The sequence below is a fragment of the Medicago sativa genome, chromosome 8 (genome assembly GCF_051527215.1).
Source record: "Medicago sativa cultivar Bolivia chromosome 8, Bolivia_mono, whole genome shotgun sequence".
NCBI lineage: Eukaryota > Viridiplantae > Streptophyta > Magnoliopsida > Fabales > Fabaceae > Medicago > Medicago sativa.
The window spans coordinates 35,408,055-35,432,684 of record NC_140756.1 but is presented as its reverse complement, the minus strand read 5'-3'; the positions used below and the strand labels follow the sequence as shown (position 1 = coordinate 35,432,684).

The 24,630-nt window shown below is 35.3% G+C and overlaps 2 protein-coding genes across 3 annotated transcripts; one reads left to right on the top strand and one right to left on the bottom strand.

Moving 5' to 3' along the window:
- Nucleotides 1–3,230: 3,230 nt before the first annotated feature.
- On the top strand, nt 3,231–21,407 carry EMB1135 (RING/FYVE/PHD zinc finger superfamily protein). 2 transcript variants are annotated; one of them, XM_085734450.1, is made up of 32 exons: nt 3,231–3,847; nt 6,250–6,315; nt 6,434–6,602; nt 6,688–6,818; nt 7,032–7,108; nt 8,074–8,255; nt 8,393–8,470; nt 9,310–9,442; nt 9,860–9,920; nt 10,007–10,088; nt 10,732–10,857; nt 10,946–11,089; nt 11,186–11,285; nt 11,371–11,502; nt 12,414–12,484; nt 12,571–12,743; nt 12,912–13,005; nt 14,525–14,622; nt 14,706–14,841; nt 15,003–15,109; nt 15,814–15,909; nt 16,006–16,093; nt 16,891–17,011; nt 17,141–17,252; nt 17,335–17,458; nt 17,945–18,022; nt 18,114–18,232; nt 18,795–18,848; nt 18,929–19,031; nt 20,048–20,176; nt 20,635–20,746; nt 20,920–21,407. In XM_085734450.1, the coding sequence occupies exons 1-32, from the start codon at nt 3,675–3,677 to the stop codon at nt 20,949–20,951; spliced, it is 3,501 nt and encodes a 1,166-aa protein (XP_085590576.1). In that variant the 5' UTR covers nt 3,231–3,674; the 3' UTR covers nt 20,952–21,407. The 2 variants fall into 2 exon arrangements, with proteins under 2 accessions (XP_085590576.1, XP_085590575.1); XM_085734449.1 differs by having other exon boundaries at nt 6,434–6,607.
- LOC146898775 (metacaspase-4-like) lies at nt 21,353–23,506 on the bottom strand. Its single transcript, XM_085734451.1, has 2 exons — nt 23,079–23,506; nt 21,353–22,485 (listed from the first exon to the last, which is right to left on the bottom strand). Exons 1-2 carry the CDS (start codon nt 23,422–23,424, stop codon nt 21,593–21,595), a joined length of 1,239 nt encoding a protein of 412 aa, XP_085590577.1. The 5' UTR covers nt 23,425–23,506; the 3' UTR covers nt 21,353–21,592.
- Nucleotides 23,507–24,630: the final 1,124 nt, after the last annotated feature.

Below are 24,630 nucleotides of genomic sequence, written 5' to 3'. Positions count from 1 at the left end.
CTAAAGAATTTCTCTCGCCATGAAGCTTAGAAGCAGTGAGGATATCACAAAACAAACTGCTATGTGTCGTGCTCTCTATGGTTTGTTCTGATATATATGTGCCTATCCTTGATGGGGTAAATTTGTGCGTGTATATATGCAGGACCGTGCTTCAGTTTACAACCTACGGTAGTTGCTAATATTAAGCCATTATATATGAGAGTGTGAGGTGGCCACTTAATTTGGATGGGTAATACACTGCAGCACAATTCACAAATTAAGGGGATACACTTCATCACTAAAGTAAAACTACCACACCATGAATTTAGTCACATTTCTTATTTCCACATTTTTCTTAAATTATCATCTTATAGTACTTATCCTATGTATACACCCAATTCCTGGCACGTCCACGCACTGCAATCCCATTTCCATTCTTCCTCTTTAACCATTATATATTAATTAAACCTCTAGGTAATAATCTACACTAGCATATTTTGGCTTTACATAAAATTATAGGCTTAATAATCAACAATTTAACGTAACTTCTATGACAAGGACATAAAGATGCATTAGTAGAAGATTAACATATTCATAAATGCAGAATGAGATAAATCAACAAAAGAAATATCAATTAGAGGTTCTAATTAACTAGTTTAAAATAGAGTGATGCAATTTTCATAAGTTCTTTACATATAAAAATATTTTTTGAGTAAATAAATCTAGAAAATTACTACGAAGAACATATATAATTTGTATAATATATTGGGATGTTACAATAAGCACCATAAATTAGGCAGAAGATTTTCCCTGTCATTACAAGAGAATATCTTAAGACCTAATCTATTGAGCCTAGTAGCAGGAAAATTTACATGATTCATCCAAGGTTCGGCTATGAAAATGAAGTCAGGTTTATGTAGTAAAATGAGTCTCTTAAGGGACAATCTAGAAGGAGCATTGGCTATACCCCTTATATTCAAAAAAGAGTCTTCATCTAAAAGGTTTGAAATTACCAGACTTAAATCTGGTTACATAACCACTCTTAATGAGAGATTTCTTTATTAACTTCTTTTTTGATCTGTCAACAACTTGGAAATCAGTTGAGTTCCCCGACTGCTCAAAATCATCAGCTTCTATTTCTTTCAATAGTCTTGCCTCAACTTCCTTATTTTCAGTAATGTTTGCCCATGATTGATCTAAAAATGCCTTGTTCTTCCTTTCTAATTCTGCCAGTCTTCCTTGCTCATTCAACATATCCTCTGTAATATCATCATTACATTGCATCTCATTGTTCCCATCATAATCTTCATTGAAATTCTTTTCAAACTGAGTTCCTTCAACAAATTCAGATTGTGAACTTTCCACTTCTTCCGTTCTGACTTCAGGTGGAGTGATTTGAGTTGCTGCAAGTTCTAAATTTACTTCATCCTCAAGTAACTTATCAGCTTTTTCCATTGTAATTCTAATGTCCTCATCGGTCTCTAAGCACTTTGTATCTCAGAGTTTGAGTAATGTCCATATCAACCAAAATTCTCACAAATTGACCAAAAGTTCTATCTATCATTGGTTTGGTTGATGCAGAGTCAGTGCAAATGGGAGTGCCTACACTATTGCCAATATCAAAAAAGATTTTTGGGCGCCAATATTCCTGTGATAGGCCATAAATTCTAACCTAGACTTGGGCAGATGAGCTATTTTGTGTATTAGGATTAAAATCTTGTTTCCATGTAAATAATTTCAAAATACCTGGATTTAGATTCCAAGATGCCACTGGTCTAACCCTTTTCACATCTTCCAAACAAGAAAAGGTAAGCTCATAAAAGCCCTTTCCTAAGAACTAGATCCCCCACTTGCTCAGATTCTTCCATATGGTAGAAAGCTTGGATTTCAGGTCAAAAATGGTGAGTGGCGTGGAACCCTTTGGCCAAATAATTCGAGCATGTAGGTTGTGCTTGCACGCTTCAATTCCAGCAATATACTCATCCACCGAAAGCGGAATAGCAAAGTTTTCACATTTTAGCACCGGTTGAGGTAACTGGGAGGTAGGGATATCACAAAGATTTGAGAGAGCTTGAGCAAAAGTTCTGGGTTGTTTTTGGATGTTTTGAGGTGATTTTTTTTGATGGAATATGAGTTATCAGTACCATTTTCAAGACATTTCCAGGTGATAATGGTTGGAAGATTGGTAATTTGTGCGGTGCTTGTTTTTATCGGAATTGGGTTTTTTTTGAGGAGGTTGCGGCTTTTGATGGGTTTACAGCAAGATCAAGTTGATTTGTTGCATCTTTAAGGCAAGGCCAAGTAATGACAATAGATTACATAGTGATTTAGGGGAAAGGAGGAGGCTCAATTGGCGGTGGTGGAGATTATAAGCAATGAAAAAGCTAAACAGGGGAGGCAGATGAACAATGGTTTTTTCGCTAGAGTCATGTTTGGTTTTTTCCTGTCGTTTATTTCATGAACTTGTGGTCACCAAATACCAATTTTAGTCCTTTGTTTGACAAAAATACTGAGTTAATCCTTTAAATTTTTTAAGTTTCAAATAAATCCTTTAAGTTGTTAATTTAATGCACCTATTTGAAGTTTTTTAAGTTTCAAATAGATCCTTAAAAAGGCAATGGTGTATTAAATTAACAACTTAAAAGTCCTATTTGAAATTTAAAAAACTTTAAGGATTAACCAATATTTTTGTCAAACGTAAAAGACAAAAAGATATATTTGAACTTTAAAATAATATTCATACTTACATGACAATGTCTTTTCTCACACTTTGGAAGAATTTAATGAAAAAGGAAAGAGTGATATAATTCAAGGGGCATCGTTGATGGAAAGCTTAATATCCCCAACCCATCTTAAAAATTCGAAATTTTCTTTCTTTTTTTTTTTTTTGGTCAGTAGGCTTAGTGGCTAGAGCTCACACATATAAATGTTGAGAAGTGGGGTGTCCGGGGTTCGAACCCCGACCCCTGCATATAATATGCAATATCCCTACCAACTGAGCTAAGCTCACGGGGATAAATTCGAAATTTTCTTTCCATAAAGCTATAGGATAAGATATCATACAACACCGCAAAAGACGACGAACAACACGACTCAAACTACTAAAGAGGAAAATTGTTATTTACCAATAACCAGAAATTCAAAAAAATGAAGAAAAAAATAAAACACATGATATGTGTCACGTGGTATATCACGTGCCAGTTTCCCAGTTTGCGAAAGAAGTGAACCCAACTTCCCTAATCCCAAATCTCACACACTCCATCCAATACACAATTTGGTTCATTTCCTACCGAGAAGCCACACAGACACAAACACAATTCAGAAGAACGAAATATAAAAAGCAGTTACACAAATCAAAGCCATAACAAACTTTTTTTTTTTCTTTTCATTCTCTTCCCTTTCGCGCTCTCTCGCTCGAAAGGAACAAACAAACAAAAAAGCAATGACATCACAACCGTCGATTCCATCTCCTCCTCCGCCATTACCACCGCCACCTGCATCAACGGCACCGCCGTCTGACGGCGGCGTTCGTGTTCGTTGCGCCGGTTGTCGGATGATCTTAACTGTAGCGCCTGGACTAACCGAATTCGCTTGTCCTACGTGTCGAATGCCGCAGATGCTTCCGCCGGAACTCATGGCTAGGGTACACCAAACGGCACCGCCGGTAACTCCGCCGACGCAGAATTTGCCGGCGCATGGTATTGATCCTACTAAGATCCAGCTTCCTTGCGCTAAGTGTAAGGCGATTCTCAATGTTCCACATGGATTATCGCGGTTTTCGTGTCCGCAGTGTAATGTTGATCTTGCGGTTGATCTGTCGAAGGTTAAGCAGTTTTTACCTCCGCCGACGCTTGAAGAAGTTAACGAGGTTCGGTTTCGTTGATCGTTACTTCAATTTTGCTTCATCGTTTTTTTGTTGATGATTTTGGAATTGTGAAGTTGCTTGTGTTACTGTTTTACTGTATACATTGCATAATGTGATGCTGATTTCTGTATATAATTTATTTTATATACCATTTAGTGATTGACAACTATGAAACGAACACTGACGACATCGGTAGTAATTTAAAAAAAATTACATAATTGAATGTAATCAATAACATGTGTCGTGTCAGTCACCGGACACACCTTCAATCAGAAGCGAAACTACAGATATTGACAATGGTGGAAATGCAGTAATTTAGTGTGGTTTATTTGTAAATACACTTGAAGTGAGATTGAGTTGTAATGATACATTGTTACTTTCGCTTCAAATTTGCATGCGAGTGTGTTATTTTAATGCAAAAACGAATACAATGTTTTTGGCGTTCTGTTCTGTTGTCGTCGGTTAATGGAACCAAAATGTAGGATTTTTTTTACCTTTGTTATGGATGTGTGGTAAGACTAGATGAGATAAGAGTAGAAATGACAATATTAGAGAGTTAGAGTAGCACCTAAAGTAGAAATGATGGTGGAAACTAGGCTTAGGTGGTTTGAGCATGTAGAGAGAAGACATTTGGATTCTGTAGTAAGAGTAGCCAGTAGATCAGATGGATGGGAGTTAAAGCACTAGAGGTAGAAGAAGACTTATAAAAACCGTAAGAGAAACTATCAAGAAATATCTAGAGATTGATGAGTTGGATATAGATGTGGTATTTGATAGAACATTATGACTTTGTTTGATTCATGTAGCCGACACCACTTAGTGGGATAAGACTTGGTTGTTGTTGAGTTGTTTTCTATATTTAAGCTGTAGTAGATATGGAGGAACTCTTATGTTTGCAACAAGGAAGGAAATATGTTTGATTGTTTATAAGATGAATGTGTTAATATACAGATTGGGGAACAAGAACTGTGAATGGAAAGTAGAATATTCTTTGTTTTTTGGGATGAAGAGAAAGTAGTTTATCAATGAGAAGAGGGAATTCATATTTTGGGAGATGTAAGTAAACTTTTTAAGGTAATTATTATCGGTGTCTATGTTGCCCTTTTGTCTCTCTTTTCGTCCATTTCATGCATGAATTTTTTTGTTGTTTTAGGATGAGAATGTATAGTTTGCGTTGATGGGTGCGGAACTTCTATTAATAGCAGTTTCATGCATTGTAAACTTGGAATAGGAGTTATTCTAAAAAGAAGTGAAATTGTTTACGGGTCTTAAAATTTTGCAATTATGTAGCCCTCAGTCTGCAAGAATCAGTTGTTCATATGGCAAAACCAGCCTTCTGTTTTTCATCACTTATCCTTTGGATGAAAGGGTTTGCTGGTAAAGGGTCCTTGAGTGTAATTTTTTATTTTGATTAAACTTTTTTTCCCTTATCTGAGGATTTTATAACACGGAAGCAATACCTTGCTCAATCATCCCACATTATTTTTTACAATTTTTTTATAACTTTCTCAATCTAGCTACAAAACTTTATGTTTCTATCTCTTTTCCACCAGTCCCCTCCATCCAAACCTTTGTTGGCTTGGTGGAAGGTGGAAAATCTTGAATGTGAATAGCTTCATGCTTGCATTGTGCAATAGAAATAAAGGGTGAATATTAAAGTGTACTCATTGTTCACTCTGGACCAAAACTTCAGTTGAAAATAATTTTTTCTCTATTATCTGTTTTATACCTTTTCACTTTTAAACTACTCAATTAAACAGACCCTGGATTATTTGTATAAAATTGAGATTGTCATCAATCGTGATCTCTGATGATCAGGCCTTGTGATTTAAAGGAATGACCTGAATATATCTGAGAAAGTAAGAATAATAATTTGTATGCAGCCTGCTGGTCAAATGCAAGTATCACCAAGACAACAAGCCTGTCCCGCAAAATTAGTAGAGAAAGACTTCTATTGCTACAAGCATTCTTCTGATGGTCGTTTTAAGGATACTTTTAGATTTATATATTGTGCGCCTGTCTAGGGAATTGGTTGCTCTTTTGAATTGATAATTTTCCTTTTTTCTGTGTGCATGGTTGGGTTCTTGATTCTAAAGTTTTGTTCGACATATGGTTATATTTGTGTTATTATTATTTTTATATTTGACGTATTTTTTTGTTTTTGTTTTTGAATAATGATAAAATATATTTGTGAACATAAAACCCCTATAGGCAAAAGGGATTGGATGGCCTACTCTCCACCTTTTTGATACTTTTATTAAATTATTGTCTAGTTGTTCAGTGATATTTCCCTCCTTTTATAAATTTATTTGATTTTCTGTTAATTATTTGAAAAATGTTTTCATATTTAGCTAGCCTTCGTATGTCTATATTTTTACTTTTATCCTGCATTAAATTAAAATCAGGTTGCTGTTGAAGTGGAGCGTGATGAAGATGAAGGCGGCATGGCTGGAGAAACATTTACAGATTATGTGAGTTACTAATTGTTTCCTCCAGCATTTTATGCTAAAAGTTTGTTATCAACATTTCATTTGATATTTCAAGTTACACAAGTACTCGATTGTGATGTTAAATTGTCTCCTTATGCAGCGACCACCAAAAGTATCTATTGGACCTCCGCACCCAGACCCTGTTGTGGAGACATCTTCCTTGTCTGCAGTGCAACCACCGGATCCTACCTATGATCCAAAAACTAAAGATAATTTGGAAAGTTCAAAGGCTTTGTCATGCTTGCAAATTGAGACCTTGGTCTATGCTTGTCAGGTTTCTTCTTTGACATAATAGACAGTGTATGATTATGATTTACTTTGCCTTTCTTGTGTATAATGTATTTTTTTTGACAGAGACACCTTCAGCACCTCCCCAGTGGAGCTAGGGCAGGATTTTTTATTGGAGACGGAGCTGGTGTAGGTAAAGGTCGAACAATTGCAGGTCTAATTTGGGAGAACTGGCACCATGGAAGGAGAAAAGCATTGTAAGTTTTGGTCATACCGTCTCTGCATGCAATGTTACTTGCTTGTTATTCATAACTGAGTTAAAAGCAAATTCATTCTTTGGATGCACATTTGAACACACTTACCCAACCATATGACCATGTGTGTTTGTAATTTGAACTCGATGCCTGGCTATACTCTTAAGAGTTTACTTGTTTTGATGCTTTTGTCATGTTTTCAACGATCTTACACAGGTGGATTTCTGTTGGTTCAGACTTGAAGTTTGATGCTAGAAGAGACTTGGATGATGCGGGCGCAACATGTATTGAAGGTATTTCCTTTGGTGATATTATATAGATAAATCTGTGTTACATAATTAACCACTGTGGTTATTTAGAAGACACTATTGTTAAAGTTAACAATCTTTACATGTTCCTTTAATTGTACAACTTCCTAGATTGATTGTTATTACTTCCAAAGTATACAACTTCCTAGGGTAGTGCTTACTCATTAAGCATTCAATGCATTTATCGTAAAACCATTATAAATACAAAGGTGTGTGATCTCATTAGATTGATTGTTATTACTTCTAAAGTATACATCTTCCTAAGGTAGTGCTTACTCATTAAGCATTCAATGCATTTATCGTATAACCATTATAAATACAAAGGCGTGTGATCTCATTATAGACACAGAATTTACACTAAGTTTACATAATTTTACAAATACATAACTGGTGCAGAAATAGTCCTCATTGTGGGATTTATTTCCTCTTATTATTTTCATTTTTTCAAATTTTAGGATTTGTATGGATATTTTATGGAGTAGTTTTGTGATATCACATTGCGCACTAGGATTTTGGATATGTATAGGTGATTCATGGCCAGTGGTTCTCAATACGATCAACATTGCTAAAATTGTAGGATTCTTATTAATCCACGAGACATGTTACATTATCGGTCTTAAACGTGCTAGGTTTTTACTTGTCATACCCCCTTTCGTCCCTTGCTCTTGTGTTTGGTCATATGAACTAGCCACATTATCACGGATTACTTGTTATCATCATTATCATCTTTTCTGCGTTCCCAACTCAAATTACGCTTCTTTTGCCAAAGAATGGAAATTTTCTGTTTATCATCTTCATGGGAGTAATTTCATCTATAGCCCATTTCAGGTGTTCGTGTTTATCTAGGTTTTTATTTAAAATGTTCCTGTAATAATTTCATCTATATTTCAATCAATGTTCTCTGATAAGTTCAAATGTCTTCCTTTTCTTTTCTTTTTCCTTTAATCCAGTGCATGCTTTGAACAAACTGCCTTATTCTAAGCTTGATTCAAAGTCTGTTGGGATCAAGGAGGGAGTTGTTTTCTTGACATACAATAGCCTTATAGCGTCTTCAGAGAAAGGTCGTTCTCGTCTCCAGCAGCTTGTGCAGTGGTGTGGACCAGGGTTTGACGGCCTTGTAATTTTTGATGAGGTATGCAAACATCTTGTGGTATAAATTATTATTTTCCAATGTTTGTTTTGAAGGATAACATTAATGATTCAAGTGCTTCTTTGGTTCAATTTTATTTCTTAACCTTTTGTTACTAATATTTGATGGGTTCATTGTAGTGTCATAAAGCAAAAAATTTGGTCCCTGAAGCTGGTAGTCAGCCAACACGAACCGGAGAAGCAGTGCTTGAAATTCAGGTTTTGTTCTTAATTTTCAATCTCTTGGATTAGTGAATGAAGAATATTTGTATTATTTGTCCCTTTTTTTAAGAAAAATTGTACTCTGTTTTTAAGACGGGGTGAACTTTTATATCTTTAAACTTTTAATATTGGACGGTTTAATTGATAGATAACAACAATAAATGGACAATAATTTAATCTAAGCTATATGGACAATTTAGTTTTGCTCCACTTAATTATACAAAGGTTTAAATAAAGTCTTTCTGCTTGGTAGAGTAGCGAAGTACCCGTATCCATACCGATTACCCGCACTTTTCACTATAATAAATTGATAAATAACATTAGGAGCAACAACAATTTTAAAATACCAAACTCAGCGTGTGTTGGAAGACACACTTTTCATGGTGGAATCTCGCAGTTGAACCAAAACTACACTCTGACGTGTTGGACTACCACACATTGAATCGGTTCCCACCGCATTCCCAAACACATTCTCTGAACTTATCTAGGAAAGGTGCCAAACTCATCCTTATTATCAAGTTACAAATATATCTTTCAAGTTTTATTACCACCTAAAGCCTCTTTAGCAGTCACTTCATTATTAAGCTGTAGTAGACCATCTTTTTGTTATAACAATGCTTGAAATTTAGCGCTCACTCATAACGGATATTTTTTCGCTGGTACCCAACAGCGTTTACTCATACCCGTACACATGCTCTCTCCATCTTGCATGTGTCTTTATATGTCTCATGCTCGGTCCAGATCTACTTGTGTTTAAGTCTAATTACTTGGTAAATTTTGGCATTGAAATGGTGGATTGAAAACATGGTTTCAGTTATTGCGATCTAATTTTACAGGATAAACTACCTGAAGCTCGTGTTGTTTATTGCTCAGCAACTGGTGCATCTGAACCTCGCAATATGGGTTATATGGTTAGACTTGGTCTTTGGGGAGATGGAACTTCTTTCTCCGAGTTCCGGGAATTTCTTGGTAGCATTCTTATCTGTTCTTAAGTCTTTCCTTTCCTTTTTTTATTATCTTGTTATTGATCATCTTCGTTAAATATTTTTTTTAGGATAAATTATTCTTTCTTGCACTTCTTTTACAATACTTGCTGCTGCAATGTTTTGAAAGTAATTATGCTCCTCCAGTTGATTATGTAGTTTTCTTCATGAACATACTGTTTTTTTTAAACAATTTTTTGACTTGTATTATAACTTGGGAAGCATTTATGAATGTATTGATGGATAACTAATATTTTACAATCGTTTAAATTTCAACTTACTACAGCTACATAATATAAAATGTTCTAGAATTTTGTATATACTTGCTTTCTACATGTGTTTTCCCCATGTGCCCATCCCCTTGATGTAAAGTTTAGTTAACTATTTGAATTTATACATCCAGGTGCTCTTGATAGAGGGGGTGTTGGAGCTCTAGAATTAGTTGCCATGGACATGAAAGCAAGGTATAATATTTCCAAGTATACATGAACACTTAGACTTGAGAACATGCATGCTCATGAAAGAATATTGTTGACTTTTCTCATTGTAGGGGGATGTATTTATGTCGGACACTTAGCTATGAGGGTGCTGAGTTTGAAGTTATTGAAGCGCCATTAGAAGATAAAATGATGGTATGTGACACTGATTTGTTTACTAATACTATCTTATTTACTGAAGCTGTAATTGCTCTACGGAAGAAATAATGATGGAGATTATCTGATAAAATGTTGACTGGTTGACTGGCATCTGGAAATAATAATTGTAGAGCCCAACAACCAGTTTAAACCGGATGTTTGTTAGTTTTGTGATATGTTGTAATTAGCTCCCCCAGTCCATCCACATTTGGTTTGTGTTTCATTGGTTTTCATTTGCCAATATTAAATGTATTGATTGATTTATATACAATTACCTGCATTATATTCAGACACCAGTGTGTATGTATGTATGTGTGTGTGTGTGTGTGTGTGTGTGTGTGTGTGTATATTGCTGTTATGGGTATTGTAAGTATTGTAAGTATCAGATTAGGAACGTAATTTTCCATTCTATTATGTGTACTTTAACTCCTTTTACTTCATTTCATGTATTGTAAAAAAGGGGTTGATGTTGTGGAAAACTAGAGACATCTCCTGGCTGCATACTGTTCAACTTTTGTTTTTATATAATTGTAAATCTGTAACATGTATGATCATCCATGTTATCTGAAGTTTCATTTATATATCCTTTGAGTTCAATACTTATACCTGATGACCTTATTGTTTGTATGAAACTTCTCAGGACATGTATAAAAAGGCAGCAGAATTTTGGGCAGAATTACGAGTAGAATTGCTGTCAGCTAGTGCCTTCCTAAATGATAAGCCGAACACTAGTCAACTATGGCGATTATACTGGGCAAGCCACCAGGTATTAATATTTAAGTGGTGCCTGAAGACACAGTCTCTATTTTGATGTGTCACTTGTCCCTATACTAAATATGTTCTTGGCTCTGTAGCGTTTCTTTAGGCACATGTGTATGTCTGCTAAAGTACCTGCTACTGTAACACTAGCAAAGCAAGCATTAGTTGATGGAAAATGTGTAGTCATTGGTCTTCAGAGTACTGGCGAAGCAAGGACAGAGGAAGCTGTGACAAAATATGTGTGTATTTCGATTATGTATTTGTTTCCATATAAACAAATATTTTTCTGCATTTCAGTTTTTTCACTCGACTTTTTTTTCTTCTTTTTTCTGAAGGGTTCTGAACTTGATGACTTTGTTTCTGGACCTCGGGAATTGCTGCTTAAATTTGTGGAAGAAAATTACCCATTACCAGAAAAACCTCAACTCCTTCCAGGTTTGAGATTGTTTTGCCAAATGATTTTAATTTGTTTTCATTATTGTGGACTTGCTATATATATATTTTCTCATATACAATATAGGAGAGGATGGTGTTAAGGAGCTTCAAAGGAAGCGGCACTCCGCAACTCCTGATGTTTCATTAAAAGGAAGGGTCAGAAAATCAGCCAAGATGCAGCCTCCTAGTGATGCTGAAAGCGACGAAGAGTCTGAAAGTGAGTCTCCCAGAAGTAAAGTTGATTAATCTTTTGTATACATAACCTTTTTCCTATTGTGCTTTAGCTGCATATGGTATGAAGCCATTTTTCCAATTTATCTACATCCAAGCCTCGTCTCACTATGTTGGAAAAATGAAACCATTGTGCTAATTTTCAAAAGTCAAAGGTTCTGAGAAAAACCATTTAGACGAGGACTTTTTTCTTTCTGTTATTTAAATGTTTTTAGTCTTCATCTAGCTTTTAACCCAGCGAACTACCATTTCATCCACTTTTCAATCTAGAAAAAAGTAGTTAGTATGTGGTCCTCACACTTCAATTTCACCTCATAACATTGATAACTCTATTTGAACAACAACAACCAAGCCTTATCTCACTAATTGGGTCGGCTACATGAATCAAATTATGCCATAATGTTCTGTCATAAGCCATATTTTGGTCCAACTAATTAATGATAACCTTGAGGACTATATCGTGTGCAAAAGTGCATGCTTCGGTCGACAATCTATTCATAATGTATTAGCATTTATTGGTCTTGACTTGCTGAATGTTGATGGATAGTAAAGAATGCAAATTAATTACCATGCTGCAAAGAATTGTTTGTAAGAGCTTGTTGTTCTTTTTCAAGAAAAATACGTAATGAAGAGAAAACTACAAAAATTGAGGATAGTGAATCAGTTAAAATAGGAAGACCGTCTAAAGGGAAGCTACAGTAGAACCATGAGAAATCAGAGGCGAGTAGAAATTCTTGAAGACGTTGTCAGTCCTTTCCCAGCCACAACCAAAAAATCCGTTAAACAACACTTAGCAACAATATTTTATTTCCTTCTTACCAAACCTCTGAAAAATAAATGTGTGAATTTGATCAAAATATGTTTGAATTTTATCAAGATTCCTCTGGTTTGATGCAGCTGATTCGGGCATTGAATCTAATGACTCTGATGAGGAGTTTCAGATATGTGAAATTTGCACTACTGAGGAGGTGTTTTTTTTTTTTTTGTTTTTGAATCTCTTGAATTGTTTTGATGTTATGCTAGGGATGTAGTAGTCACATGGTTTCCATTGCAGGAAAGGAAAAAAATGCTACAGTGTTCCTGCTGTGGTAAATTAGTCCATTCCGCATGCTTGATGCCACCAATTGGTGACATAGTTCCTGAAGAGTGGTCATGCCATTTGTGTAAGGAAAAAACAGATGAATACCTTCAAGCAAGGCAGGCCTACATAGCAGAAATCCAGAAGAGGTATACAATTTAAACATTTCTCAAGTTATTGGGGTCTAACTTTGATGGTTTTATTGAGAATAACTGGTTAGAAAAGAAACTGCAAGATACATTATCTCTATGAACATAAATTAGGGGGCAAAAAATAAAACACAAAAAAATGCTGATTGTTTTATTAAATTATGACAGGTATGATGCAGCCTTGGAACGTAGGACAAAAATATTAGAGATCATTCGTTCGTTGGATCTTCCAAATAATCCTTTGGATGACATTACTGACCAGGTAGTGATCACGTGTTTGATTTAGCCCCGTGCTTTGAGCATCATTTTCTGTGCTAAAATACAATTTAATTATAATCTTTATAGGTTATTTTGAAACGACTACATAGATGCAAAACAGTAAATTAAAGATGCTTGCTGACCTTTTCTTCAATCACAATTGCTGTTGTGGAATAACTGAAGTGTTTGGTTTATAGAGTTTTGAAACTTCCTGTTTTTACTCTTGTTTTGATATTTGATATTACTCTTTGCTGTTGTGGAATGACTAAAATGTTTGATTTATACAGAGTTTTGAAACTTCCGGTTTTTGCTCTTGTATTGATATTTAATATCTCTCTTTGTTTGAAATATTTAATATTTAATATCCCATTTATAGGAAAAATGTGTGTTCAAGCATCCAATGCAAATTACAAATTTCATTGAATCTATCTGCGTGTATAGGCAGAATAGTTAACTTTTTCGTTATTGATGCATGATATCATGGATCGGGAAGTTTCTCTTCATCCATATTGTATGATTGAAAACTTTGATTTTGAAGATTTTCTTCTTTAATCTTTTTGACATTGTTCTATATTTGTGTAATAAATTTGTAAAGGACCTGTACTCATCATCTATCTGGTGTGGTGTTGATGCAATATAACTCATTGTTGGTCTAAAGTAGGAATTTTTTTTATGATCGGTGTTTGTTGAGGTTGTATGTGAATTTTTTGGATTTGAGGCTATATGCAAGGCAACCTGATTATCTCGGGTGTCACCTGTGAATCATCCCCAATCCCCATCTCTTTGAGCTACTGCTCCATATAAGTTGACAAATGTCTTAAGCAATGGTTTCATGTTATGCATCTGCTCTTCATCTTACCACAATATTTTGTTTCTTGCTGCATTTGGGGACCCTAAAGCTTTATCCCCAAATTACATAATTTTGGGTCAAGAGAAATGCTTCAATTCAGACTTCATTTTTCATCTTAGTTTTTATATTGATCTATATAAACTCTTTTTAAGACCTTATCTGTTTCCAATGTGAGACTTAGGTTTTTCCCAATACACCCCTCATGCCTAGCACTACTGGGCTTGGTGCGTGGATAATTTGGTTGATGGCTGGAATAGATAGGCTATGATACCAGCTTGAATAATTTTGAGTGAATGACTTGCATTACACAATGTGGCTGCACAATATATATATATATATATATATATATATATATATATATATACGAGAGAATCTCTCAAAATAGGGAAACATAGTAAATTGAGGAAACTATATCAACGATAATAGAGAGAGAAATCTTAATTATAACTATAATCATTAGTGATAGGATTATTTTTAGGTATTCCTCTTACATTCACAGACATTAGCATGCTGTGTTGCATCGTTAAATCTCATAGGTTCTAGTTTTCTTATTTGGTTATCATGTGAGAATGCCATGTCCTTTTTGTTGTACTTTTTCCACTTAATAATGTTTTGGCATGAATTAACAGTACCAACATTTCTGGTTATAAATTTTATTTATATTTATATACAGCTAGGGGGGCCCGATAAAGTTGCAGAAATTACAGGAAGGAGAGGCATGCTTGTGAGGGGCCCTGCTGGAAAGGGTGTAACTTATCAGGCTCGTAATACGTAAGTTATAGTGTCTCCAAATCTTATTGATTAACAGCATTTAATAGTAGCTGCATTATGCTAATTTTTGTGTATCTGTTTAGAAAGGAAGTCACCATGGAAATGGTTAACATGCATGAAAAGCAGCTTTTTATGGATGGTAAAAAGTTTGTTGCTATAATCTCTGAAGCTGGATCAGCTGGTGTTTCTTTGCAGGCAGATAGGAGAGCAGCAAATCAGGTATGCCAATCTGACTTGAAAGTATTTTTATCCCTGATATCATTGTCTTGTCTGTCCCTTGTTTATGATTTGGTGTGGCTTTGAACTCCTGCTTGATTTAACTTATAATCTGTTTTATTCTTGTTTTCCCCATTATGTGCCCCGTGACCTTTACACAACAGAAAAGACGAGTTCATTTAACACTAGAGCTTCCATGGAGTGCTGACCGTGCAATTCAGCAGTTTGGAAGAACTCATAGATCAAATCAAGCTTCGGCACCAGAATACAGGTTATTAGTTAAAATGACTTGCACTCTTTCTCTTTGCTTGCTTTTCATATTGTTATTTCCGTTGCACCAAGTTAATTAGTTAACTTATTGCCTCTCTGGTTTCATATATGTAAAGTCTTTAACATAGAACCAAAGTCTGAAGGAAAAGATTTTGGTTGGTATTAGGAGAATGAGAAAATGTGTAGAGAAAGTATTTAACTTAGAACTGAAGCCTGAAGGCAAAGTATTCTGTTTCATCCATACAAGCTTCACAATTGTTTAAGCAACAGTTGGACAAACTTGTTTGGTCCCTGTCTTTGGCAATAAAAAATTAATTTTTTAACTGGATACCTATTGAGTTTGTGAGTAGTGTTCGACATGTGTTGAAGAAGTATCAGTGTCAAAGGTGTGTCCAAAACTCCAATACTACCACGTTTCATTGACCTTGATCTAATAGAATATAGTAAGAGTCTCATATCTATCTTTTTCTCCGTCCTACTGTCCTACAGTAACCAGATAATTTTAATTGTGTCAACCTAAATACATAAGTTGTTATCACGCTTTGTCAAAATGCTATATTGCTGGTGTATATTGTTCAATGTCTCATGAAATCCTATAGAAGTTAAGATGTATGCCCCTTAGACTCAATAGCGATAGATTTGGTTGATATTGTCTTACCAGGCTATACTAGTTTTACCTGATCATTATTCTCATAAATGCATCAGGATACTCTTTACTAATCTTGGTGGAGAACGACGATTTGCATCAATTGTTGCGAAGAGATTAGAATCTCTTGGTGCTTTGACTCAGGGGGACCGCAGGCATGTTGGATTTATCGGTTTTGTATTTTCAATGAGTTGACATCAATGAATTTTGAAATCTTTGTTGATGTTTCTGACTTCCTTCATGGCTTACAGGGCTGGGCCTTCATTAAGTGCTTATAATTACGACAGTGCTTATGGAAAGAGGGCACTGATGATTATGTACAAAGGAATAATGGAGCAGGTTAGTATTATTCTTTGAAAATGGGAAACAAACACGCGCACACACACACACACACTTGGTTATTTGTAGAGATGAGAACAATTAATCTTAACCGATAGATTTAGATTAATGGCTATCATGTGACTGAACTTTCATCCGTTTTTCATCCACAATCGCGTCTTCACCCAAATACAACAACAACAACAACAAACTGGAATAATCTAGTAATCTGGAGCAGACCCAATGCTTTGGTGTGATTAGCATACTGATTAATTTTTTTAAATATTTTTTTTTAATTTAATTGTTTGAGGGTCCTTTTAGAATGACACCAACTAGTCAACACCAGAGGCATAGTAATGATCGAAAATGCAGTTAAGTAAAATTCCAGGTGTTCTTTAATCATGCAGGGTTTTATGTGAATTTGAATGCTAATTAACTACTGCCTGTTATATGTAGTATATATTCACTAGTAAAGATCCTGTATAACATAAAACCGACCATTTAATGGCCACCAGTACAGCCACTATCACTGGATTGAGCTTTGATGTGCATCGGTGTGTCATTCATGACTTCTTTTGTTACGCAAAGTGGTTTTTGAGCTGCCGCTTGATATCTGCTTTGCGGAGAACCATGAGTGAGGAGAAAGGTTGGGGAAGCAATGAAGTTTCCGTGCTATTTTTACCTAAAATGTAACCTGAGCCAATAATTTAAATATACCGGTTACGATTAATTGTTCTCATTTGATACAGTAACCAAGTGTTCTCACTAGATTTGTCCACATGGTGCTCAAATCCATCTAATGTCAAATTGTTTTCTAGGATTCTCTACCTGTCGTACCTCCGGGATGTTCATCTGACAGACCAGATACTGTTCAAGATTTCATTATTCAGGCAAAAGCTGCTCTTGTATCTGTTGGGATAGTTAGGGACTCAGTTCTCGGTAAGTCATTACTACCTTCATCTAAACGTTCAATGGAGTGGTTTTGTTCATTGTTGAAGTGTTGTTGTGATACCACATATCGCACTACCTAGCCTTCTTTTGACTAAACATGTGATTCCTATTTTGTAGGAAATGGTAAAGATTCTGGAAGGTTATCTGGTCGAATTATTGATTCAGATATGCACGAAGTTGGACGATTCCTCAACCGGCTTTTGGGACTACCTCCTGATATTCAGAATGGGTGTGTCCTTTGTATATTAATGACTTGATGCTTCTAATTTAAAGTACTGAATTCAATATGCTAAATACTACTGTATCAACAGGCTATTTGAGTTATTTGTGAGTATCTTGGATCTTCTTGTTCGGAATGCTCGCATTGAAGGTAACCTCGACACGGGCATTGTTGACTTGAAGGCTAATGTCATTGAACTACAGGGGACTCCAAAGGTTTGTTTGCTAGACTTGTGTCTGCTCTTATATTTATATTTATGTTATTAACTTCTTTCCTTATTCCTTCCTCAGTGTTACTTATTATTGAATTGTGTCAAATCTGCTCCAAATATCATTTTTTTATTTGAACAGATCTTGGGATCTTTTATTTTTATGCCTGCAGAATTGTTTCCTTCTCTTGTAACTAATGTATATTTGTAATTCCTTATAATTATAATAATTGTACTCGTCCCATTTATCAGGCACGTTCAGTTTAGACTAATCTATTTAAATGAATTAGTGTATGTACTCTTTTTACAACCTTGAAATATATATTAGAATTATTTTGTATACCTTGTTTAGAACCAATTCTACTCCTATGTTATGAGCTGTATTCCTTCCTTTTTAATCATCAGAGAATAAAAATAATATCTAGTCGTTGTTCTTTTAGTTAACTTTGTTGTATTGTTAATATGGAGTAGTAAAATTTTCATGTACATGCAGACAGTTCATGTTGATCAATTGACTGCGGCTTCTACCGTTTTGTTTACATTCATCTTGGATCGTGGGATCACATGGGAGGTGCTTGTTCTTTTCTGTTTGACCCAATTTTTGGTGTGTGCATTACTCAAACAAACTTAAAATACTGACTTTCTTATTATTTTTATGTCAGTCAGCAAGTAACATGCTGAATGAAAAACAAAAGGATGGGCTTGGCTCAGCCAATGATGGCTTCTATGAGTCCAAGAGGGAGTGGTTGGGAAAGCGTCATTTCATTTTAGCATTTGAAAGGTATCATTTTTGGTTTTCATTATGTGTTCCTGTTATTGGAAGTAGCCTTACCTAATACCCGTTTCCTTAGTTCAGATTCAATATCATTGAATATTGAATATGAACTAATTATCAAGCATTTCTCTCTGCTGTTAAGTTGCCAAATTAAAAACTTGAGCAAATTAAAAACATGTGCACGGATACACCTAAAAGTACAGATAGCTGGCCTCATAATTTCCTTTAGCTTGCTTTAACAAACTTGATTTCTGCACTAGTTTTTACTCAACGTCTGATGCCCAGTTCAGGATATACATGCTTCTCAATATACTTTTTTATATCATCATGATATTTGACTTGCTTAAGAGCAGAGAATTTTAGGAGAATATATTACATGCTTCCAATGTTTTAATTCATTATAATATTAGACATGATAGTATATAGATCAAGACATGGAGTAGCCCCATGCGACACTGACACACACTCTTCTAATTGATTTGTTTATGTCCTTGATTTTGTTCTTCATTCTGTTCTACACACGATCTTATTGATTTGCATTTCCTTGATTTTGTTCTTCGTATTCTAGCTCTGCTTCGGGTATGTATAAGATAGTTCGTCCTCCCGTTGGGGAATCAAACCGGTATGTATTCTAGCAATTAGGCTTTGTTGGGTATTTCAGTTTTATTCTATTTTAATCATGGTTTCCTCTCAATCATTTAGGGAGATGCCTCTATCTGAATTAAAAAGTAAATACAGAAAAGTTTCATCCTTAGAAAAGGCTCAAACTGGTTGGGAAGAGGAATATGAAGCTTCGTCTAAACAGGTATATTTCTTTAGAATGTATTTTTCTTGTGTGTAAATTTGCAATGAAACCAAATATTATTGAATCTTGAGGCTAGGTCAAGCTTTGCTTGTTGCATTTTAATCAGGGTACCGGTTTCTTAGAACAACATAAGGAATAGTTTTATTTATTTGTTATAGGCTTATAGACGGTGATTATATCAAAATTTTAAAAAATACCATTCCTCCGCTCTTACTGTCATTTTCTTTATTCATAACTATGTAGTCAATGATGGATAGCGTAGCAGATGACCACCAAAACATTATAGTGTTTTGGCAGGTAGAGGTAAGGACGCTATGCCTAAGTTTAGGGGAGAGAAAAACAAGAGAAAAAGATTTGAGGTCGCATTCTTGCAGAGTAGGAGAGGTCATGAAAGAGAAGAGAGGTCACAGAAGTAAAATACGCTATAAAAAATAAAATAAAGGGCATCTCTGGCTTTTCTACTCGTCTCGTCTGTTCTGCTCGTTTTCTCCGCAATTTCCCTGCCACACAAAGTACTTCCACCACCACTATTGACCACAGAGATTCATAAATAAATCCTTTAAGAAAGTAGACTAAGCAAATATTGCTCAGTCATACATGCTCTGTTCTTTCTAGTGTTGTTCTAAGATCAACTGACATGTCATTGTACATTTGTACTTTCTATCTGTTGTGAATCCTGGAACATTTGCCATTCATACTGAACTGAGCCGGGGTTCTGATATGCTAATGCTCTCTTTGTTGTGAATTTCTTAGGCAGTTGTCATTTATACTTAACTTAGCAATACACTTAGACATATATATGCTGTACTTATTCCCTTGATGTATACATATATATGCTGTACTTACTCCCCTGATGTATTATCCATACCATCTTTAACATCATTGATTAGTATATGGCTATGTATGATGCATGAATGGTAGTATCTAAAAGATGCATTACAAGTTAGATGAAACAATCGCAATCCCTGCTTACTCTACATTGTCTGAAATCGACTTCTCTTTACCTTTTTTGACAGTGCATGCATGGTCCCAATTGTAAGATTGGCAACTTCTGTACAGTGGGCAGAAGACTACAGGAAGTGAATGTCTTGGGTGGCCTCATTCTTCCTGTTTGGGGAACCATAGAAAAGGCCCTTGCTAAGCAGGTATTTCTTCACCATATATGATGATTGATGACAAAAACTAAAACATTCTAATGAGAAAGTATTGCATCTATGATGTTATAATATCAACTCTTCCATTCTTTTGTTACTTTGTTCTATTATTTAATCTTCTGGTTGAGTTTTTAAACGATATGGTTTGCAGCATGAAAATTGTAGTAGATAGCTTGGATTCTGATATAAATTGTAGAAATTTATTATAGTAACTGTTGACACAACCGAGTTTGCATTGTAGAAGAACTTTCGACTTAGTGAGATTATATCTGCTTGAAAAGGTTTTCTTTGTAAAGCCACTCTTGTTCATTATTTAGTCGTTAGACAATTATACTACATGACATGACCAGTGACTGATTCTTTGATATATTTTTGTTAGCAGTGGCTTCAGAAATTATTTAAATATACCTCTTTGAAAAAAAACTTAACTGCAAATCAAATATGTACAGGCTCGCCTAAGCCATAGGAGGCTACGTGTTGTACGCATAGAAACTACTGTGGATAACAAACGAATTGTTGGACTTCTTGTTCCTAATGCAGCTGTTGAAACTGTGCTTCAAGGTTCTCTCTCTCAAACACATTTCTATTTGTGAATAATATATTCATTGATAATTTGCTTTCAAAATAGATAGAAACTTGATATAATTAATAGAAAGATTTTCTCTCAGAATTTTGACCTTGTTCATTTTTTGTCAAACATGGTCAAGAAGCTAACCTATTGACATCATTGGCAGGTTTAGCGTGGGTTCAAGAAATTGATGATTGACCTGGGATAATAGACTTTGCTCACCTTCTCATTTTAGCAACTTGAAGCCTTTTGAAAGTTGCTTGATGTCTCCAGTCTTGACCATGGGTTCAATATTCGGTGTCCTCTGTTCGTCGATAATCAATTTATGTTTTAGGAAAAGCTCAACCTTGATGCTGATTTTTTTAGGAGGAATGACTCATCCTCCTCACCATTCAACACAATTGTGCAGTCTCATTTGGTTACCAATATTTATGTTCCATTTTAGCGTATAAATACGATTTTGTATATTTGTAAAACTGATTGACTGAGAAAGTAGATGGCTAGGCTTGTATCACATAATCCAGTCTGATTTTTTTTTTTTTTACTATTTTTTAGAGGAAACCAGTTTGTACCAACAGATATGATTATTAAAATGATAGTGGAAGAAAATATTCTCATTTTTTTTATAATAACATAAATATTCCTTTGGAGCAACATTCATTGTCCAAACACCCATTATTAACATACGACTATACCATGGATAAACACACAGACGTTAATTGTTCAACTGCATCACCATCGTCAAGTTTGTTACAAAAAATAATATAAAAACGATGCAAATTTTGTAGCAGCAAGATAGAAACACCCATTATTCTCTTTTTGAATGAGATGAAAACATATCAGCACAAGAAAGGATCATCAACATGGTGATCACTGCAATAGAGTCCTGGCTTTTGAGTGAATCCATCTTTCTGTAGCTTCTCTCTAGCCTTGAGAATAAGCTCCGAGTATGTAATTGCACCATCAGTCTCCTCAATTATAGCCTGTATTGCATTGCTGAAAGCTCCATAAGCATTAGCTGCATTTCCGGCAGGACAAGCATCTGCTGAAGTCTGGTCTGTCTGACAGCCGCTCATCAGAATCCCACCGCTTGGAAGACCGCGCTTTGACGATCCAGCATATACTTCATGCTTACTTCCCACTTCCGTCTCCATGGCAGGCTTTGCATATCCCTCATCATTATCATTCAGCTTTTGCTTAAGAAACTCTTGGGCAAGACTACCCACCATTCCCAATATCCCACCTTGTCCACCTTCACCACCTCCATGCTGGAGCTTGTTCAAGATGACTTTCATAAACTTCTTCACTTTAGGACTAGCATCTTCCCCAAAAACATCAAAAAGTGTAGGCCTCAGTTGACCAACATCTATATTTTCTTTCCCAGTTTTCTGCTGAAGTATATCAATGAGGGTTGAAAGTGGCAGAGACCTATTCTTCACTCCATGTGGGAGTTCGATATCCCTATCTTCATTTGTTTCTTCATCCCTGTGTGTATGGCGACGCAATCCTGAAGGGACATGAAATCCCCTTGACTCAATGGCATCCTCAACTTTCCTATGCAGAAAGCCTGACAATCCAAAGCCGGATCCAGAATGTTCCTCTTCTCCCTTTGTGCTCTCTCCTATCTGCTCCTTAGCTTCTTCAATCAAGCCACCACTGTGGCATGAATCAGATACAATGGTCAGCCTACATCCTCTAGGAACCCCATCCACAAATTCCTTGAAATCATCATCTGTTCACACACAAAAATCATCAAAGAAAAGACAGCAATACTACTACCATTACTACTCACTAATAACATCAGAATTACCCTATATAAAGATTCCAGACATGCACGAGACTACAAAGAAATCATGAATCACAAGCTATCAATACATTTTTTCCACACGTTCCCTTCTGTTCCTTTATATTCATGTATACTAAATGTATGCACATTTCTCAATTAAAATTCGAACATTGGTTCCGGAGGTTGTGAGATTCCGGTCAATTCCACTATGGAGACAATCTTAACTGATCTATGAATTTTCAAATAAAGTAAAAACTTTAAAAAGTTTCTTGTAGAGAATTCCGTACCTGGAGATTCCTTATCATCAAATCAAATCAAATCAAATCAAACACACATTGAAATCGTTTCTCAATTCTCAAAACACTTTTTGTCAAAAAGTAATAATAATTTTAAAACAACTTTCAGCTGTAACCACAGGATCCAAAATCACAAAATTAAACATTTAAATTAACATACAATTCACTTAATCAAAACAAAATAAAAACAGAGAGAAAAAGGTAAATAAAAAGGAGAGTAGTTTTTTTTCCCTTGGTACGAACCAGTGATGAGATTCATATCAGAAGGAACAATACATTCATCAAAACCAGTATCATCATCCTCTCCGGTTTCAGCAGGAAGACGAGTCCCATGTCCACTATAATGAACAAACAGCAGATCACCATCCTCCGATGATCTGACCAGCTCCGACAGAACACGTCTTATGTTCTTTCCTGTCGGCTCCGTGTACGACGAATCCGTGTCGATCAAAACAGTGATGTCATCTTCCGAAAAACCGTAACGTTCGATCAAGCATTTGTGCATCCTCCACACGTCGTTTACGCATCCTCGTAACTCTGCTTTTGTTCCTGGGTAGTTGATTCCGATCAATACAGCTTTTTTCGTCATCGTTGGTGGATCTTTGAAGAAGATGAAGAAAAAGAAAAAGGTTGTTTCAATGATTTGGTTGAAACAGAGCAATACTGTCTTTGTCATTCTATCATGTTGTGGATGTTTATATTAATTAATAATAATTCATTGTTTTTTTTAAGAGTAGCCACGTAGTTCTAGGCAAGACAACGGGACGGGGTGGGGATGAGTTTTATATTCTCCGTCCCCATACCCGATTCTCATGTACTTATCCGTTATCTTACTCATATCTAATGGGGATGAAAAATTAAACTCCAACCCCGTCCCCGAAGGGTTTGGGTATCCCCGCCTCATCCCCGTCCCCGCATTGAATATTTTTTTAATAAAAAATATAAGTTTTTTTGCAACTCCTCGAGAAATGTTGTAATTCGTTATCCAGTAATATGTTCACATTAACATTTCTTAAACCGATTGATTTAGTTGCTCATTTAAATATCAATGGTAATTTTTATAACACGACAATTATCAAACAAAATAACATGACATATCAACATAAAATAATTTTCTGCATTCGGGACCGGTTTGGGTATGGGTTCGGGGTGGGTACCTATATACCCGTTACCCGTCTCATCCCCGTGTTTTGAAATCGGGGAAAACTCAAACCCAGTCAAAACGCGGAAAACCCGTCTAATTGGGTTCTGTTCAGGCGGGTAACCACGAGTATGAGTTTTGTTGTCATGCCTACGTAGTTCTTCAGTTTATTGAAGTTTTAAAATAGTATTGCGTATTTTGTTAATCGAAAGAGTCATGACATCGAAATAAGGATTGATACAATAATATTAATCAAGTATTTGAACGCAAGAGATTATTTTAACTAACAGATTCGACAATAAAAAACTTATTTTGAAATTTCAATACATTCAAATATTATTATAACGATTTATAACAATTTTAGGAACCAAATCACATTACTTTTTTTTTTTTTGAGAGAACACATTACTTTTTCTTTTACTTCTTTCGGTTTTATATTTGATACAAATATATAAATGTAATAAAACTTATATTTGTTTTTTGCAATAATGAGTTGTTTTTTGGTTTTTTCTTGGATCCGTTTGTAGTTATTATTCAATTCACTTATGGAGTTTGATTGGTGGTGGTGATGGTTAGATAACTTGTTGGATTGGAAGATGATGCGCACGTTACCGACTAATTAGGTACTTTTTGTTTTACAAGACTAATTAGGTA